General features: G+C 40.5%; 1 protein-coding gene across 2 annotated transcripts in view; it reads right to left on the bottom strand.

Annotated features, from left to right (window-relative positions):
• Positions 1-3540: 3540 nt before the first annotated feature.
• The window catches only part of LOC140721887 (NACHT, LRR and PYD domains-containing protein 3-like), a 35619-nt gene continuing 18791 nt past the window's right edge, over positions 3541-20368 (bottom strand). Inside the window, exons 6-13 of one of the 2 annotated variants that reach the window (XM_073036715.1) lie at positions 16687-18487; positions 15489-15581; positions 15169-15339; positions 14778-14948; positions 14474-14644; positions 14107-14277; positions 4945-5112; positions 3541-4831 (exon numbers count right to left, since the gene is read on the bottom strand). In XM_073036715.1, coding sequence (XP_072892816.1) covers positions 4744-4831; positions 4945-5112; positions 14107-14277; positions 14474-14644; positions 14778-14948; positions 15169-15339; positions 15489-15581; positions 16687-18487 — 2834 coding nt within the window. In that variant the 3' untranslated portion in view covers positions 3541-4743. The remainder of the gene's footprint in view (positions 4832-4944; positions 5113-14106; positions 14278-14473; positions 14645-14777; positions 14949-15168; positions 15340-15488; positions 15582-16686; positions 18488-20368) is intronic. The other variant, XM_073036716.1, reaches the window with a different exon arrangement.

Here is a 20368-nt window from a genome sequence, read left to right as displayed (position 1 = left end):
AAACATTATTGAATGGCTTGTTACATGAAGAGCGCCTGCTGGCACTGGGACTGTATTCACTGGAATTCAGAAGAATGAGGGTTGACCTCATTTATACCTATCAAATGATGAAAGGTCTTGATAAAGCAGACACAGAGGGGATGTTCGCTGTTGGGCAGAGTCTCGGACCAGAGGTCATAGCTTCAGAATACAGCGGCACCATTTTTGTACAGAAATGAGGAGGAATTTCTCTATCCAGAGAGGAATAATTCTGTGCAATTGTTGCCACAAGCAGCTTTGGAGGCCAAATCTTTCTGTATATCTAAAGCAGCGGTTGATATATTCTTGAGAGGTCAGAACATGAAGAGATACGGGGAGAAGGCAGGTTGAGAGGAAAGATGGATCAAATATGATGAATTGCAGCACAGAATCAATAGACAAAATGACCTATTCTGATCCGATATTTTATGGTCTTCCGGTATAAACTTTCTAACTTACAACACAAGTTAAAGTGTAAGCGACTGGTGGCATGGGGTACAATATTCTCATTGCCTGGGGAAGAAACTGTTTCCCATTCTCACGGTTTTTCTCACTGCTACGGTACATCCTCTCTAATGTTAAGGGGTCATAGAGATTGTTGGACAGACAGGAAGGGTCATTGACGATGCAAATGGCCTGCATTCCCTCCAGACCTAATAAGGATCTCAGACGAGTGGAAGGGAGATCTAGCTGATCACATCAATCCTTCGTTAGGTCTTTCAGTCAGACACCTTGCAATTCCTGTACCAGATGGTGATGCGACTTGTCAGGCCACTCTTGATGGTACTCAAGTAAAAATATTTAGAATGGTGGTGCGGGGTGGTGCGGAGTGGGGAAGAGAGCCTCCCTGCTTGTCTCTACTCAGCAAATGGAGAAGTTATGATATCTTGATAAAAGAGGTGGGATTGAGAGACCAGGAGAAATTGTCTGTTACCTTCACGCTCAGAAACGTAGTCTCCTGTCTTGGCTGATGAGCTGCTCATGTGATGTAAGAAGCAGTCGGTTTGAACCTTGCTGAAGTTCACAGTATTTATAGTCTGGTCCACATTCCGGCTCAAGGTGCTGTGATCGCACTATTCTAACATCCGCTCTCTCTCCTCTCTGTACGTCATCGCGTTATCATTGCTGATGAGTCAAACCACTGTTGTGTCATCGGGGAGCCTGGTGATTTGGTTTGAACTGGATCGACCAGTAGAGTCGTGCATCAGCACGCGGGCTGAGCACACCGCCCTGGGAAGGCCAGCGCTCACCCTGATGGAGTTAGGGATGTTTTTGGCACAAGTGATGACTGTGATCTTTGTATATAGAAGTCCAAAATGCAGTTACAGGGACAAGCGTTAGGAACCAACGAGGATATCAGCCTCAGAGATTATTGTGAGATAATGCTGACAGAAAGTCGATAAATAACATGCTGTCATATGAGATACCATTTTCCAGGCGGTGCAAGACGAAGTGAAGGGCAGAGGCCGTGGTGTCATCGGTTGACTTACCTGAGCGAAAAACAAACTAGAAAGCACCCTATGTCCTCTTGGGTGCCGGGATCACGCCACTTTTCCTGCCAATGGCATTGGTTCCAATGTGGATCATAATCACTGGCTATTCACCCTTCCACTTCGGAATGCTGTAAACTTAAACAGAGAAGTCTCTGTCATCCTGCAGCTTGGGAGGGAACATACCTGGACTCAATGTACAGCTGCAGTACTTAGATTAGAGCCAGTTAATCGTCATTGGCAATTGGTGTAGACAATGGTAAGCAGCATTATTCCCCAGTCTCACTGTTGTATCACCGGTCGGAGCAGTACATGAGTGACATCACTTCCAATGTTAATTCACGATTATCTCGTCAATGTTTGAACAAAGTGTTCTTGTTCTTTTGGGGGCACAGCAGCCGCCATCTCAGAAACGCGACACCCCACTGTCACGACCAGCAAGCTATTTGACTCATGTCAGACAGGTAAAAGGATGTTATGTTTTAAAGTGTGGCAATCATCGCGAACAATAGGATTGCATCATCACATTAACGGTTCAGTGAGGACTTCACGGAGATCGGATAGTCAGTATCAGGACTGATAGGACAATAATATTGGAAACGAGACATCACCTGCGATGGCAGGATGGTCGCCCTGGCGTTTGAAGTTATGTAAAGTCAGGCCCAAGTCCTGTTCTGTTAGAGTGAAGCTGTGTGCAGTAATGTTTTATCACAGTCTTCAAAGCGAGCATCTTACAATCCAAATGTTGCTCCTCTCAGACAAGGAGACACTAGATATCGACAAAGTGACAAAGAGGGGCACGGTTTGAAGCAAAGCCTGGTATTTTCAACCATTGACTAATAAGAGCCAACACTCAAACTAAGCAGAACCATTTGTTTATTGGTGTCCCAACTCACTGAAACAAAAATTTGCCTTTTGATTATTAATCAAATGACTATAACATGATATTATGCAATATTTGGTTAATTTCCCTGATGTGATTGATTTGTAAAGTGGACATTTGTCTACACCATTACAGTCTGGCGGGAAGCATGAAAGAGAGTGTCACATACAGATTTTCTGTGAAATATGTTCTATTTCCTTCACACAGTGAATCCAATTCCCCATAAAAATGGCACATACCCTGATCAAGCTTGCAAAGTGTGTAAACTTTTCCACATTACAACAGATCCACTGGCTTAAAACACTAGGTAAATAACTTATGCTGCGGTATGTCTGTTATCTTTGGTGTTACTGGTCAGATCACGGATCAATTTGTACAACTAGTATTTCTCTGATGCTGACCCTGTTATAACTTATAGCATCAGCTGGCACTGTCGTGTGGCGCATTAAACACATAACGCCGCTGGTGCAGTCAGTATCGAGAAGCTGCTTAAGTTCTTTCTGCATCCTCCAGCCACCCAAAGCACCGGCCATCTGCGGGATGGATGGAATTTGTGAAGAGCAGAATAGCAGTAAAACGTCTCAAATGTTTCAGAGTTAGAGGAACGCTGTCAATTTATCATGTGATTGGTCCATGATAGACCAACCATCTGTTAACATACACACACACACGTCTTGCCCTCCTTCTCTCCCCACCCTGCACACTCTTACCTCTCTGCACTTATCATAATGGTTTGGGGTGTAGTGAATTAATCCATCTATTTCCATTTTCTCCTCTTGCCCTCACTTTCTTGGGCACACTGATTTTTTGGGGGGCGGCAAAGGGAAAATTGAATTAATTCACACAACGACTGTGCCTCGCACATTAAACATTGACACACTGGAGAAAACGGATAGCTGGCAATTAATACAACTGACCTTCGTGCCTTTTTGATACAGGAGAAATAAAAGTGAAGGAATCCTTGTGGTCACAGTGAGAATGTGCAAGGTATATAGAGGAGTGCCCAAAGTTCATAATACATTTGTAACCTGGCACCAAGCGAGCGTCCTGACTAACTGTGCCTCGCTGCAGCTGGGATTTTGACTACTTTCACTGCCTTTGCCATACCAATAATTTTCTGTCGAAGCTAAAATCTACAAAGTTCGGAAGTTCAAAATTCAAAGCAAAATTTATTATCAGAATACAAACATATCACCAGATACAACCCTGACTTTTTTTCCTGTGGGCATATTTTGCAAATTTATAGAACAGTAACGATAAACTGCAATCATTAGGAACAGTTAATGTAAACAAACTGTACAACTGCAGTTATAAATAAAGAGCAATAAATAACAAGCTTGAAGTAACAATACAACAGAGTCCTTAAATGGGTGTAGCAATCACCTTTTCCTCAAGTTCCCGATGATTGATGGGTAGTAACTGTTCTTAGACCTGGTGGTGCGAGTCCTGAGGCTCTGGTACCTTATACCTGATGGCAGCAGCAAGAAAAGAGCATGGCCTGGGTGGTGAGGATCTTTGATGATGGATGCTGCTTTTCCACGGCAATGATTCATGTAGATGTGCTCGATGGTTGAAAGGGTTTCACCTGTGATATACTGGGCCAAATGCACTACCTTTTGCAGGATTTCCTGTTGAAAGGCATTGGAGTTTCCATACCAGGCTGGAATGCAGGCAGTCAGCACACTTTTCACCATGCATCTATTGAGGTTTGTCAAGGTTTTCGATGACATGCCGAACCTCTGCAGGATCCTGAGGAAGTGGGGGCGATGTCGTGCTTTCTTTGCAATAAATCCAAAACACAATAAAACAAAGTAATGCCCAGATGAATTTAAATCTAGCTTGAATGACTTGGATTCATGCTATCACTTGGCAGTACAGCTGGAGCCCACCTTTGGCCATTTCTAAAAATGCTGGTGGAATGCAGCAGGCCAGGCAGCATCTATAGGAAGAAGTAAAGTCGATGCTTTGTACTGAGACCCTTCATCAGGACTAACTGAAAAAAAGTAATTTCTTATTATCTTGACTGTACTTCTTCCTATAGATACTGCCTGGCCTGCTGCATTCCTCCAGCATTGTTTGTGTGTGTTGCTTGAATTTCCAGCATTTGCAGATTTCTTCGTGTTTGGCCGCTTTTGTCTGGATATTTCCATAGAGCTCAGATGTCAGACACTGAGAGATCGGGCAAGCCACCAGGCAGCTATGACACCTGAAACAGCACAGGGGCCACTGATGATGTGTGGAGGCACACGCTCATCTAGAACTGTAGATGTTTAGGGTTTAAATCTAGTGCCACAGTGAAATCGACGAATGCCATTCTGTCCAGGAGGAGATAAAATTCTACATTTGAATGACTCACACTGTAACATTAAGACCACGTCTACGTCCCCGTAATGACAACAGATGATTCTGCCCATCTGCAGTGAAACGATTCCCCGTCAGCCTGAAACAGATGTAAAAATACAGAGGATGTAATACAGTGTCAATAACAACATCAAATATCGCCAGGAAACCCAGTGAATTTCTATGACATTAAACATTAATATAGATACTCACGTGATGTGCCTCAAACTCTTGCGTCGTAGTATCAGCCGGCGGAAGGATTCAGTGGATTTGTCTGTGAAGGAGTTTCCTCCAAGGTCCAACATTTTCAGTGAACTCATTTTGTTGAGAACAAAGCACAGGGACTTCGTACAGGAATCGGTCAAACCGTTATTGTACAGACTGGGGATCAGAGAGATTAAGAAGAAGAGTCAGATTAACCGTGTGTGTGTTTTTATATATATTCGCACTGAAACTAATATGTATGATAGAGTTAGTGAGTCTTGAGTCATGGCACCATAAAAAGTGAAACAGACCATTCTTTCCACAACTCCGTGTCTTCTCACTTTGTCAAGACTGCTTCCAAAACTCCCTCCAGCAGTGTCTTGCTGGTAAGCACCATTCTCAGCTTTGTTACGAAGGATGAACAGCTCTGATGGGCAGAAGGGTGCAAGGTTGCCCATGTCCCCCTCCCCTGGGAGAATTACAAACCGTTACTGTTGCCAGGCTGCTAATGAGAGAGAAAGAGATGGAACAAAAACATATTGGGACTGGAACATTTGCTTCAGACAAGGGCGAGATAACACCGGGGGAGAGTGACCATATTATGACTCCTGTAAGACTCACGGCTCTAGCAGTCAGCAGGAGACGCTCATGGAGTGAGCACTGTTTCAGATTCGCTCCATAACCTTTACTTTTTTTAACCTATGATCACCCTTATTTAACTTACTTTTACCTACACCAATAGATTCTTGCTACTTTTTTGAACTTATCTTTAAGAGTTTATTGTGAATTTTTGAAGAAATGAATACAGAAATGGCTCTTAGATCTAAAGGGCAAGAACCTGGGAAAGATCCTAACGGGAACGGGAAGAAGAAAAAGACTGATCCTAAGTGCACTGAATTGACTTATGAAATATTATTGGAGGTTTTAAATGAAAAATTTGAAGAACAACGACAAATTTTCAAACAAGATATAAAGGCTTTTCAAGATTATATGGATAAGACGGATTCAGTAGTTAACCAACAGCAAGTTCTAATCGCAACTTTGCAAGAGGACGCTCGGAAGCGAGACTTGATAATTGAAAAACTGGAGTAGAAATTACTTTCGACGATTAAACAGATGGAAACACTAAAAAAGCCAAGAGTGTCAACTTTGAGAATCAGTCCAGAAGACAGAACTTACGCATATTTGGTCTCTCGGAAGGTATTGAAAAAGGGGACCCCTCGAAGTACTTTGCTCAACTTTTAAAGGATGCGTTCCCTTCTGTATTCCCAGACAGTCCTCCGTTACTTGTTCGCGCTCACAGAATTATGCGTCGATCACCAAGTGCTTCAGCTAAACCACCAGTTGTAATTGTCCGATTTCATTATGTGCATGTTAAAGAGCAACTTATTCGTGTGGCTCGGCGTGTAGGGTTGGTCAAATTTCAAGAATTCAATTTTCGATTAGTGGAAGATATTAGTCCAGAAGTAATGAAGGAAGGCTTCTTTTTAAACCTCTGATGTCCGAATGTTATGAGAAAAATCTAAAACCTGTGCTCTTATACTCTGCGAAGCTCAGGATATCGCCTCCCAATGCATCACTGTGTGTTTTCTTTTCTACATCTGAAGCGAGAAGCTTTCTGAATGAGAACTTCCCTACTGCTACGGATTCTCATCTCTAATAAATGAGTGATTTTGATCGTGCAAGATGGTTTTTGTTTCCAAAACTAGATTTCGTTTCTGGCTATTGGTGTAGGTTTACTCTATATTTTATTCTTTAAAGTTTTTTTTTTGACATACTAATCTTTTTATTTTACTTACTTCAACCACTGTACGTTATCTTTGGTCATTATTATTAATCCCTCGAAGGCGAATTTTGTTTTTTTACTAAGATGGCGGTTTCTTCTCTAAAATATTTTTGGCTTTTTATTTGATTTCGCCTTTTTTCTCTCTCGTCTTCTTCCTATAATGCATTTCTTATCACAGTTTAATTTGTTTTTGGGTTTGTTTGGGTTTTAACCCGATTTATAAGTTACTAGTGACTATATTCTTTTTGGGTTTTTTTTACTACCAATTATATTAAGAAGTTTGGTTTTAGTATAGTGATTATTATTTAGAGTTTGGGTGGATCTTTTTTATCCTTTATATACGGACTTATCTTCTGCTGATATGGGGGTAGATTTAGTTTCATTTCTCCTTTTTCCCAGCCTTTTCCTGGCTGGGGTGCTCTTTTCTCCTCTTGGGTGGGGGGTAGATTTTTTTATTCTAAATCTTATGTTCTTTACGTCAGTTTTTTTTAGTTTCTTCATTTGGGCTGAGATTAAACTACTAAAATGTCCGTGATGTCGTCACTTCCGGGTCCGCCCCTTATTTTTTTTTGTTCCTCTTCCGGTGCATGAGTTCATAATTTGGTTAACTCTTTATATACCAATGGGTTGATTTCAGAAATATGGCTCAGACCATTAATTTTGTCTCTTGGAATACTAATGGAATACCATCTGATTAAACGGAAAAAGATTTTCAAAGTATTCCAAAGACTTAATGCTCATATTATTTTTGTACAAGAAACTCATGTGAGGAAAGAGAATAATTATCACTTTTTTAGGTTTTGGTGGGATCAACAGTACCATTCGAACTCGAATGCTAAAGTAAAAGGTGTTTCAATTTGTATTGACTCCTCTATTGCATTTGTCCAACACGATATCTTTTTGGATCTGAATGGTAGATTTTTGTTAATTACTGGCTTACTTTTTAACAAAAAGGTTGCTATGGTTAATGTTTACGCTCCAAATGTGGATTGTCCCGATTTTTTTAAGTCCTTATTTACTTCTCTACCTAATCTAAATGAATATAAGTTAATAATGGGTGGTGACTTTAATTGTTGCTTAAATCCTTTGTTGGACAAATCTATATCTACTCAGACTTTACCTAATAAGTCGGCCACTTATATTAACTCTTTTTTGACTGATAATGGAATTTTTGATATTTGGAGATTTTTGCATTCTAAGGACAAAGAGTTTTCATTTTTCTCACGTTTATCATTCCTACTTGAGAATTGATTATTTTTTTATTGACTCTTGTTTTATTCCATCGGTAATTGGTTGTAATTATGATATTATAGCCATCTCTGACCATGCTCCATTAAAACTTTCTATTAAATTTACGGATACAGTTTCTAGTGCCAGACAATGGCGATTTGATTCTACCTTACAGCAAGATCCGGATTTTATTAAATTTATGAAGGAACAGATCGATTTCTTCTTTTCAACTAATTCCACGGATGATATTTCTTGCGGAACACTTTGAGATACTTTTAAAGCATATATGCGTGGACAGATTATCTCCTACTCTGTTGGTCTGAGAAAACGCATTAAGAAGGAAACTCTTTTATTGGTTGATAAAATTAAAGAGATTGACAAGAAATATTCGACTACTCCTAGTAAGGAGCTTTACAAAGGGTTGAACTTCAAACGGAACATAGTTTATTACTTACATCTTCGATTGAAAATCAATTAATGAAAACCAGATCTGATTTTTATATACATAGTGATAAATCAAGTAAACTGTTAGCTAGTCAATTGAAGAATGCTTTGGTTAAACGTCAAATTACTAAGATCCGTCAGCAGAATGGGGATCTGACAGTTTTCAATGATGAAATAAACAAATCATTTCAAGATTTTTATACCTCCCTGTATTATTCCAAATTCCCTTTTGATCATAATACCATGTGTGATTTTCTTGGGAAATTGAATTTTCCAAAATTATCATCAGATAATCTTTCAATATTAGAAACTCCTATTACGGATGCAGAAATTAAAGGGGTTATTTCCTCTATGAATTCTGGGAAAGCACCAGGTCCAGATGGGTATACAGTAGATTTTTTTAAATGTTTTTCCGCTACTCTTTCTCCTAGTTTATGCAGGGTTTTTGAAGAAGCAATTAGATTGGGTAATCTGCCACAATCTTTTTATAGAGCTCTCTCACCTAGATGGGGTCAGTTGTGCTGTGAGGATTACATTCCTTGACTTCTCTAGTGCCTTTAACACCATCCAGCCCAAGATCTTAAGGCACAAACTAACGGAGATGGGAGTAGACTCTCACATGGTGGATTGGATAGTGGACTACTTGACAGATAGACCTCAGTATGTGCGGTTGGGAGACTGTAGGTCTGACACGGTGGTCAGCAGCACAGGAGCGCCACAGGGAACCGTACTCTCTCTGGTCCTGTTCACCCTGTACACATCAGACTTCCAATATAACTCGGAGTCCTGCCATGTGCAGAAGTTCGCTGATGACACGGCCATAGTGGGGTGTGTCAGGAATGGACAGGAGGAGGAGTATAGGAAACTGATACAGGACTTTGTGATATGGTGCGACTCAAACTACCTGCGTCTCAATATCACCAAGACCAAGGAGATGGTGGTGGACTTTAGGAGACCTAGGCCTCATATGGAGCCAGTGATCATTAATGGAGAATGTGTGGAGCAGGTTAAGACCTACAAGTATCTGGGAGTACAGTTAGACGAGAAGCTAGACTGGACTGCCAACACAGATGCCTTGTGCAGGAAGGCACAGAGTCGACTGTACTTCCTTAGAAGGTTGGCGTCATTCAATGTCTGTAGTGAGATGCTGAAGATGTTCTATAGGTCAGTTGTGGAGAGCACCCTCTTCTTTGTGGTGGCGTGTTGGGGAGGAAGCATTAAGAAGAGGGACGCCTCACGTCTTAATAAGCTGGTAAGGAAGGCGGGCTCCGTCGTGGGCAAAGTACTGGAGAGTTTAACATCGGTAGCTGAGCGAAGGGCGCTGAGTAGGCTACGGTCAATTATGGAAAACTCTGAACATCCTCTACATAGCACCATCCAGAGACAGAGAAGCAGTTTCAGCGACAGGTTACTATCGATGCAATGCTCCTCAGACAGGATGAAGAGGTCAATACTCCCCAATGCCATTAGGCTTTACAATTCAACCGCCAGGACTTAAGAACTTTTTAAAAGCTATTATTAATGCTTTTTGAGATAGTGATTTAGATGCATATCATATTTTTTACTGAGTTAAGTATTGTATGTAATTATTTTTGCTACAACAAGTGTATGGGACATTGGAAAAAAAGTTGAATTTCCCCATGGGGATGAATAAAGTATCTATCTATCTATCTATCTATCTATCATTTCTTTAATATTGAAGAAAGATAAAGACCCTACTGACTGTGCATCCTATAGACCAATATCTTTATTGAATGTAGATTCCAAGATCTTTTCCAAGTTACTGACATCCAGGCTGGAGAAGGTATTACCCAAAATTATTTCGGAAGATCAAACTGGTTTTATTAAAAATCGCTATTCTTTTTTCAATGTTAGGAGATTATTGAATATTGTTTATACTCCTTCACATAGCACTTCAGAATGTGTCATTTCATTAGATGTGGAGAAAGCATTTGATAGACTTGAATGGCCATACTTATTTACTGTGCTTGAGAATTTTAATTTTAGTCCGACTTTCATTTCCTGGATTAAATTGATATATCATACTCCAGTAGCCTCGGTGCTTCCTAACAATCAAAGATCTCCCTTTTTTTGTTTATTTCGGGGTACTAGACAAGGCTGTCCTCTTCGTCCTTTATTATTTGATATTGCTTTAGAACCCTTGGCAATTGCTATCAGAGAATCACAGAACATTTTTGGCATTAATCGTGGGACAGATATACATAAGCTATCATTATATGCCGATGATTTATTATTATTTATTTCTGATCCTGAGAAATCCATTCCTGCAGTTATATCATTGTTGGCTCAATTTAGTAATATTTTCCGGGTATAAATTAAATCTTAATAAGAGTGAATTGTTTCCTTTAAATAGACAGGTTCCAATTTATGGAAATTTATCTTTTAAATTAGTTAATGACTCTTTTATTTACTTAGGGATTAAAATCACAAAAAACTGTAAGGACTTATTTAAGTTAATTTTTTACCCCTAATCGATCAGATTAAATGTTTGTTTACTAAATGGTCACCAGTATCTTTATCTCTGATAGGTCAAATTAATGCTATTAAGATGGTTATTTTACCCAAGTTTTTATATATATTTCAAGCGGTACCAATTTTTATTCCGAAATCTTTTTTTTGCTAATGTTGATTCAAAAATTTCCTCATATATAATGGCAGAATAAAACTCCTAGATTAGGTAAAACATATTTACAGAAGGCAAGGAAGGAAGGTGGATTGGCATTGCCTAATTTTAGATTTTATTATTGGGCAGTTAATATCCGATATTTGATATGTTGGTTAAAGGATTGGGATATATCTTTTAGCCCTCATTGGGTGAACCTGGAAATTAAATCTGTACAAGGATTTTCATTGGGTTCTATTTTAGGGAGCTCTCTTCCCTTTGCTCTTTCTAAATTGCCGAAACGAATTGACAACCCGATAGTTCAACATACTTTACGTATATGGTTTCTATTTCGGAAATTTTTTGGGTTGACTCAGTTTGTTTTAAATATTCCTATTGTATCCGATTGCTTTTTTTAATCCTTCTATTATAGACCAAGCTTATTCAGCTTGGAAGACTAAAGGATTACTACGATTTTCCAATTTATTTTTGGATAATTGTTTTATGTCTTTTGAACAATTATTTAATAAATATAACTTGCCTAGATTTCATTTTTTTAGATATTTACAGATTCAGAATTTCTTAAATACTGAACTTCCTACTTTTCCAAATTTTGTGTCTTCAGGTATTTCGGAGAATTTGTTTGAACTAAATCCTTCTCAGAAAGGGCTAATATCAAAACTTTACAATATAATTATGAAGATACGTTCAGAGCCCTTCTATAAGATTAAAAATGTTTGGGAAAGAGAACTTAACCTTACTATCCCTATTGAGAATTGGGATAAAATTCTTCAATTAGTTAATACATCATCTATATGTGCTAAACATTCATTAATACAGTTTAAGGTTGTGCATAGGGCTCATATGTCCAAGGATAAATTGGCTCATTTTTATTCCTATATAAATCCTATTTGTGACAGATGTCATTCTGAGATAGCGTCTTTAACTCATATGTTCTGGTCATGTCCGCTTTTGAAAAAATATTGGAAAGACATTTTTGATATTATTTCTATGGTATTGAACATTGATTGACAACCTCATCCTATTACTGCAATTTTTGGTTTACCAATGATGGACTCACTCCATTTATCCTCTTCTGCTTGTCGAATGATCGCATTTCTTACATTAATGGCTAGAAGATCTATTTTGTTGAATTGGAAAGAAATTAATCCTCCTACCATATTTCATTGGTTTTCTCAAGCTATCTTATGTCTAAATTTAGAAAAAATTAGAAGTGTTGTATTTGATATTTCTATTAAATTTGAAAAGATTTAATAGAGAGACCATTTATTCAATATTTTCATATGATGTAATATGACCCTGTTCCAAGCCTATTTGTTTTTTCCAGTTTCGATTTTATATATGTTGAGAGGATCGGAGTTGACAACACTGATGATTTTGTATTTTTGTGAGATATTATAAACAGCCCTTTTTTCCATTTTTTCTTTTTCTCTTTTTTCTTTTTTTGTTTTTTTTCCTTATTAGTTATTAGATTATTAGATTAGTTTTTTTTGCATATTTTTTCTTTTTCTTTTTTCTTGTTTTTTTTATATATATTATGATATACCTAGGTATGCCTTGTTTATTTGTTACTTGTATCGTCCATGATTTGGGAATACTCATTTATACTGTAACCATTGCTTATGTATTCTTTCATGTTCAGTTGAAATGTGTATGTTTGTAATCCCATTATCTATGTATCAATTTTATTTTGTTGATATTAATAATAATAATAAGATTGAAAAAGAAAGAAAGAAGATGCACGGCTCCAGAGAGGGCAGTTTACTTGGTACCATTCTGTTCATTAAAATTCCTCAGAGGACAGCCGGAGTGGGCTGGTTTGATGGACTAAGCCATTCAAAACTGATTGACACCTGAGACCCCATGAGTAGGGATAAAAGTGAGGTCTGGGGAGACCCCCCTCAGACACACCAGGAGACGCACCAAGAGACACACTAGTGAACACTGCTTAAGTGTTGGAACCCACGAGAAAAGTGTGGGGCATCGGAGACCGAACGAAGGATCGGTCAATTTTAACTCACAGTGTTTATAGCGAGGCCGGTGGGGGCTTGTGTGTGTGTCCACCCTTGCCTGGGTGACAAGTCCACCATAGAAGAGCGGTCTAGCTAAAGGACAGAGGGGTCATACCTGAATGGTCACAACAACACATCGAGGGATCAAGAACGTAAAGGAAGGTTTGAGTGGCTGTCACTGTTTGATCGCGCGCTCTCTCTTTAACAATTTCAACACATCGACCAACAACTACCTCAGCCTGTATGAACTGAACTGAACTTTATACTTCCCCATGATACTTCATTATCCCCTAGACATCGATAGAGCTTGTTTATTATTGATTATTATTATATCCACACTTTTAGGTTTAGTTATTGCTAACGTGTATTATCTGTATATCTGCATTGCTGATATTGATTCATATATTTTACTAATAAACACTATTTTGAAAATAGTACCAGACTCCAACTGATACTTCTAACTTTGCTGGTAAGACACTCAGTTACGGGGTACGTAACAGCTTGAAAATCTGTAACTATTTCCATGAAACTCTGCCATTTTATGTAGGAAGAACTGTCTTGCAGTATTTATCTAAACCTTACTTTTCAATATCCAATTAGCCACTCTGTACCTCTTCTGTTCCAGGGAAAACTCATTGAGATTCCCGAGGCTTTCATTCCAGGCATCACCCCAGAAAGGGCACTTTCCTGTAGATCCTGGAATATGGAGAACATCACGAACCGCTGGAGGACTGAGATGGCCATACAGAGTCTGTGGTGGCATAGTTGCCATTTCTGATTGGCACACTGAATACGGACCAGCATCCCATCAACTTTCCCTGCACCATCTCCAGCGCTCAGACTTTCTCCCTTTCACACGATGACCAGAACTGCAGGAGCTCCAGCTGGGATCTGAGCAATATTTGATGAAGTTGGAGATGAACCTCATTATTTGGGTCATTATAATGAATGTCTCGAATAATGGCCAGTCGTCTATGGGCCATTTTAGCCACGTTGAGAATGATGTTGACAGTCAGTTAAAAGTTAGGAACAAATCTTGTCACATTACTACTTACTCTAGTTCCTGTAGTTTACATTGGAGCTTCACCATCTCCTCAGACAGACGTGTCACCCCTAAGTCTCCGATATTGTTATCACCCAGTGACAGAAGCTTCAGGGAGCAGTTTGTTTTGAGAGCGATAGCGAGGTCCTCACAGATCGAATCTGTGAGAGCAACATCCCATAATCTGAGGGCCAGAGACGAAGATGGAAATGAATACACTTTAGTATGTAAGAAGGTTTTAATTTCACTTCCAATACTCTCCATATCTTATTGTAGACTGCATATTATTGATAGTAACACTGATCCACTCTCTTAAATGTAATTAAATTTCAGACACATTGTAAATGTAAAATATGACCTCTCCTTCGACTGACACTTACCGTAGTTTCTGTATTTTACACTCTGGGCTGATCAGAGGTCCAAATATCAGCTTCACCCCTGAATCACCCAAATTATTATAGTCCAAGGCAAGATCTGTCAGTGACGGGCTAGTAGCTAGAACGGAGGCGAGATACTCTGCACCAGATGCTGTGAGACCGATTCTACATAGCCTGCAGTTCAAAAAAAGCAAGTGCAACCCAATGCATATTTGTCAACATCATTCACTCTGAAGTCAAATTGTAAACAGATACATTCTACATTAGGCTTCAAATTGTGAATACAAATTCTCAGTCTCGTACTTACCGCAGTTCCTGTATTTTACAGTGTGGGTTCCGCAGAGCCTCAGACAGCAGTTTGACTCCTGAATCCTCCAGCTTATTGTTATCCAGTTCCAGTTTGATCAAAGAGTGATTAGTTCTGAGAATGCAGGCAAGATTCTTGGCGCAGGAGGCTGTGAAACTGTTGTTCTTCAGCCTTGTAACCAGGAGAATCAGAGTGAGAGCAGAAACGGATGAGTATAATAGAGCGGAAGATTGAGGGGTGGGGTGAGAGAGAGAGAGTTGGGTGGGAGATGGAGAGAGTTGGGGAGAGACAGAGAGAACATCAGTACACCATTCAATCTGTGTTCCTGATAATAAAGCTAATGTCATACAACAGCAATTAGAAACAGTATCTACCATTCTCCACTACTTACCCCAGTTTCTGTATTTTACATTCCGAGTTATTCAGAACTCTTAACAGCTGTTTTACACCTGTATTTCCCAGTCTATTATCTTTCATATCGAGGTCCATCAGTGAGCTGTTTTTAACGAGAGCAGAGGTGAGGATTGCTGTCTGAGAGTCTGTGATACCGTTATTGCCCAATCTGGTGTCCATAATGAAAAGATAAAAGGGAGACTGAGACCTCAGTGGAAATGACTCAATATAGATCACCAGATTTTACCAGTAGTTATGTTAATTGTGTTCTGTTCAATATATAATCAGAGAATCAGACTTTCATAGCATGGTACTTACCGCAGTTTTTGTATTTTACAGCCCTGGTCAGTCAGAGCTACAGAGATCAGTTTCACTGCTGAATCACCCTCACCCAATTCATTGTTTGCCAATCTGAAGGGAGAGAGAGAGCTGTGAGTCTCAAACTGAATCAGACCTGACCTGATATGCCATTCTGCCATTTTGCCATTCTGATATTTCAAGTAAACTTTTCAAAGTAGTGAAGAAGTTCTCAGCCAAACTGTTCTTGCTCTAAGAATAAATCCCAATATGTTTTATCCCAGTTGTTTTCAAGGTGTCTTTAGTTGCTCTTTCTAAACTTATCTCTGTCCAGTTTTGCTTTGTGAATTATTTTGTTGTTATAATGTAGTTCATATTTGTGATCCTGCATAGTTTACAATGCACATGAAATCCCAGATTTCACAGAGGAAGGGCCACATTCCATAAAATTAAAGATAAACTCGATCTGCCATGTGTAATATTCCAGTATGATCTCGATCTACATGAAAAGCAGCTGGGAAACCCTTCCAGGCATTTTTCTGGACAGGCAGAATTTCTGGAGATGCAATTTTTTAAAGTACCAATGCCCTTTATTAATGCCTTTCATTTCAAACCCAAATATTCTTGAGGAACTTCTGTAGCCCCTGTCTCAAGCAGAGCAATAATCAGCAAACAGATCATTGGCAGTTAATGTGTGGTGTGAGGGTAGCCAGAAAACTGGTCCGATTATGTCTCTATTCTCAGGATAATTGCTGCAGCCGGTATGTTGTAACTATTTGCTGGCTGCTATAAACTTCAATGTATCACCGACTGGACAATGAAGATTGTGGGTGTTGTGCCTGCACTTTGACTGCCTGCCCCAGAGAGGCAGAAGATTAGAAATGGGTGAAGGGGTGCAGGCGATTGAAAAGTGCAAAGGACTGTGTCATTATTAAGCTAAGCTAACATCTGGCCACCTAGAAGAAGCTCAGATCGCCCACTGACAACAGAGCTGTGCTCTGACCTTTGGCAGTAAATGGAGATGTGGCTGCTCCCTGTGCTCCTGCCGTTGTCCAGGAGAAGGGATCAGATACTGTTAGTCTTTGCTAATGACAAACTTTAGACATTTAGTCACCGGCAAACCGATCAAACAATGGCACAGGTCTTGCTATTTGTCTAAAGATTTTTAACATTAAATCTTTAAATTTCACTGTTAGAAAATCTAAATATTTAGAATTACCCCAGCTCTTGGCATCTGTGAAGACTGGGTGCCAGTCGTTGGAGTCCTTCACACTGAATGTAGCAGTGATCCAGGTCGAGGTGCTTTACTGTATCACAGAACCCAATGACATGAGACAGGACCGTGCAGTCAATCGGTGTCAGTCGCAGTCCACTGAGTGAAAGTTTTTCCACAGATCCCAGTGAGTCCTGAGCCAGCCCATGATTCTGAGACTCAAACAGATAGTGCAATGTGTTCAGGAGGCTCCTTTTATCGACTTCTTTCTCTGTGTTTCCACTCCGACGTTTGATCTCCTCCTTCACACAGTCAATCACCCGGCAGGCTGTATCGGCAGGAAATGGACCCAGAAACTCCTTCCAGCGCCAGGCTGACCCGGAGGAGAGACCAGCAACAAAACGGAGAAATACTTCAAATCGCTCATCGGTCGTGTTGTGGGCTTCAGTGAGGAATGTCAGGATATCCCCGGGATGTGGATTCAGGAATTGTGCGACTGCAGCTACAAATTCTTGGATGGTGAGGTGTGGGAATGTGTACACCACGCTCCGAGCAGAATTATCTCTCTCCAAAAGCTCCATCAGGAACCCGGACAGGAACTGGGAAGGCTGCAGATTGTACTTTATCAAATCTTCATCTGTAAACACAATCTTCCTCTCAGACACTCCCACGAAGGCCATCTGACCAACCCTGAGTAACACATCATGAACGTTCTCGATCTCACGGCCGTGGTTTTTCAGGATATTGTAAATATAGTAGGAGTACAGTTGGGTGATGGTCTTGGGAACCCGCTGTGGGTCCCTGTCTCTTTGTGTGAAGAAGGGGCCCAGTGCCAGAGCGAGGATCCAGCAGTAGGAGGGGTTGTAGCTCATGGTGTACAGGATCTCGTTCTCCTCCACGTGTTTGAAAACAGCTTCTGCCACCGTCTGATCATCAAAATGTCTGATGAAATATTCCTTCCGTTCCTCACCAACAAATCCCAGGATTTCAGCCCAGACACTAATCTCTGCCTTTTCTAATAAATGTAATGCAGTGGGGCGGGTGGTCATCAGCACTGAACACCCTGGGAGCAGCTTGTGCTGGATTAAATTGTACACGATGTCCGACACATGGCACCGGAATTCTGGGTCTGCACCGCGTTGTTGAGGGTCTGCGTCTCTTTGACTCTCAGTAAAATCAATTGCATCCCTTAGTTCATCCAAACCATCAAATATAAACAGCAATCCCTCTGGGTTCTTCCAGACTTCTCCCAGAACATTCTCAAAGTAAGGATACTGCTTCAGAATCAGTTCCCTCAAGCTTATTTCACAATTAATGGTGTTTAAATCCCTGAATTTGAAACTGAACACAAAATGGAAGTGTTGGTATATATTCCCCTTGGCCCAGTCATAAACAATCTTCTGCATCATTGTTGTTTTTCCGATCCCCGGGACACCAGCCACTGCTGCTGAATTCCCAGGCTTTACTCTGTTCACTGATGTCGGAATCACAGAGTCAAATCCGAAGAATCTCTTTATTTGCTGCCAGTAAGTCACACTATGGGAAAAGCTGCTTTGAAGCAACTGATCGGCACGGATTTTTTCCAACTCTCCCCGAAGGTGTTTCTCTCTCCACTCCTCATGGTCTCGGCCTCTTGCCAGCAGCTCGTGTTCCACAAACCTCCGTTCTCGAACAGAAGAAATGACCGTCAGCTCAGCGTATCGATCAACCAGCTTGGAAACCTTCACCTTCTCCCTCATCAGGATCGTGCTCACTCTGAGCTCTTCAGTTTCTTCCTGCAGTGTTTTCTTATGTTTCTCATGAACATCTTCCATGTGAACAGAAAGAAAACTGACACAGTTAAATTCTCAACTGAATAGGGATACATGCAAAATTCAAATCACTAGAATGCCAACAGTTAACACAAGAGTGTTATGTTTGTTACTGCTGAAAGTGAAATTCCACCAACACACAGCTGTTTGGCCTGTAACCAATATGCAAAAATATTTTTAAAAAATCAAATCTTCACAGCACAGTCAGCTGCGAAGGTGAACATGCCTCTAATACTCCACTGCAACTGCCTGCATTGACCAACTCAAGACCCTTTAATTTCCAGGTACTTTATTTTTAGGATAAAGTTTGAAAATCCACATGATTAAGGGTCTCAGTCGGAAATGTCGACTGTTTATTTCCCTCTGTAGATGCTGCCTGGACATGTGAGCAATGTCAGAATTTGTAATATCTTCATATTGACAAGCGATGTTTTGTCAAGTTAAAATATTTACTGGAAGAACTTATCAAAACAGTCAACACATGTGTAGAACAAAGCAGTATTAACCTTTCAGGTCACTGTCCTAATGAAGCCCTTAGAAAATCTGAATATCTTCAATTGCAGAGGAAAATGAGGTTGGAAAGAATGGGCAGCCACAATGCGAAATTAAACTCTGTCCCTTCTGCCTGTACCATCCATATTCCTCCCCTCCTTTCATTTTTACGTGTCTAACAGTCCCTTAAGTGTCCCTGTCCACCACTTCTCCATCACCAATCCTGGCTATACATTCCAGGTTCCCATCACTCTGTGTCCCGACACATCTCCTTCAGAGCATCCCCATCTCACCTTAAACACATGCCTCCCAGCATTAATCATTTCAAACCTGTGAAACAAGATACTGGCTGTCAACTCCAGCTATCAGTGTCTTAAAAACCTCTGTCAGTTCCGCCCTCTGACAACACCAATCCAGAGAAAACAAGCCACGTTTATCTGAGCTCTTCCTAGAGTTCACTCCCTCTAACCTGGCAGCATCCTGTCGAACCAGATGGCTGTGTGACACGCAGCGGTAGAAGGCCTCTACTCTGCATCGCAAGACCCTTTCCCCGGTGTGATATAGCCAGCCTGTCCTGGGAAACGATACATATGGCCTTTGTGATGCAGATACTGGCTAACAAGACTGTCACCATGCTCAAGCACACAGATTGAGCCCTGATCTGAGTATCGATCGTAATTACGTCCATATGAATCGTTGCCTTGCAGGCGGATGACCTTAGAATACCTGCTCACAGAGAAGTGCAGCCCACGTGCTGTCACTGGTGAAGAATGCTGCACATACATTCTTGCCGAATCCGGAAATCTGCTTCGGCAAAACATATTCCTCCCTACACATTCCTCCAATCACAATAAATGTATGTCCTCTGGTATTAGCCATTACCACCCGGGGAGAAACGGTGATTGCTGTAGGTTCTAACTCTGCCTTTTATCACCTTAGACACCTGAAGTTGCCTCTCATCCTCCTTCACACAAAAGAGGGAAGTCCTAGATTGCTCCAGGATATGTAATCTAATATGGGCAGTATCCTGGCAAATCTCCTTTGAATTTTCTTTAAAGTTTCTGCATCTACCCGATAAGGAGTCAACCAGAACTGAACACAACCTTCTATGTGTGGCCCTACCAGAGTTTTAAAGAGCCCCAATATTATGGCATCTCATGGCTCTTGAGCTCAATCACGATGGTGTCATATGTGTAACGTGTGTGGGAGTTTCGCAGTACATCAGAACCATTGTAGGAGTTAATGAGGCTCAGCGGCTCATCAGGATCTGAACACTGGTCTACGGTTGTCACAGAATGTGCAAGGTGTTCAGGGCCCGTCGGCGTTAAACAGATACATCAGTCAATATAATTCATTGTCACATTTTCAATACTTGGCAGAGATTC

This window comes from Hemitrygon akajei, unplaced genomic scaffold (assembly GCF_048418815.1).
Source record: "Hemitrygon akajei unplaced genomic scaffold, sHemAka1.3 Scf000063, whole genome shotgun sequence".
Taxonomy (NCBI): Eukaryota; Metazoa; Chordata; class Chondrichthyes; order Myliobatiformes; family Dasyatidae; genus Hemitrygon; species Hemitrygon akajei.
The sequence above is the reverse complement of the archived record's forward strand: the minus strand, read 5'-3'. Positions and strand labels throughout refer to the sequence as shown.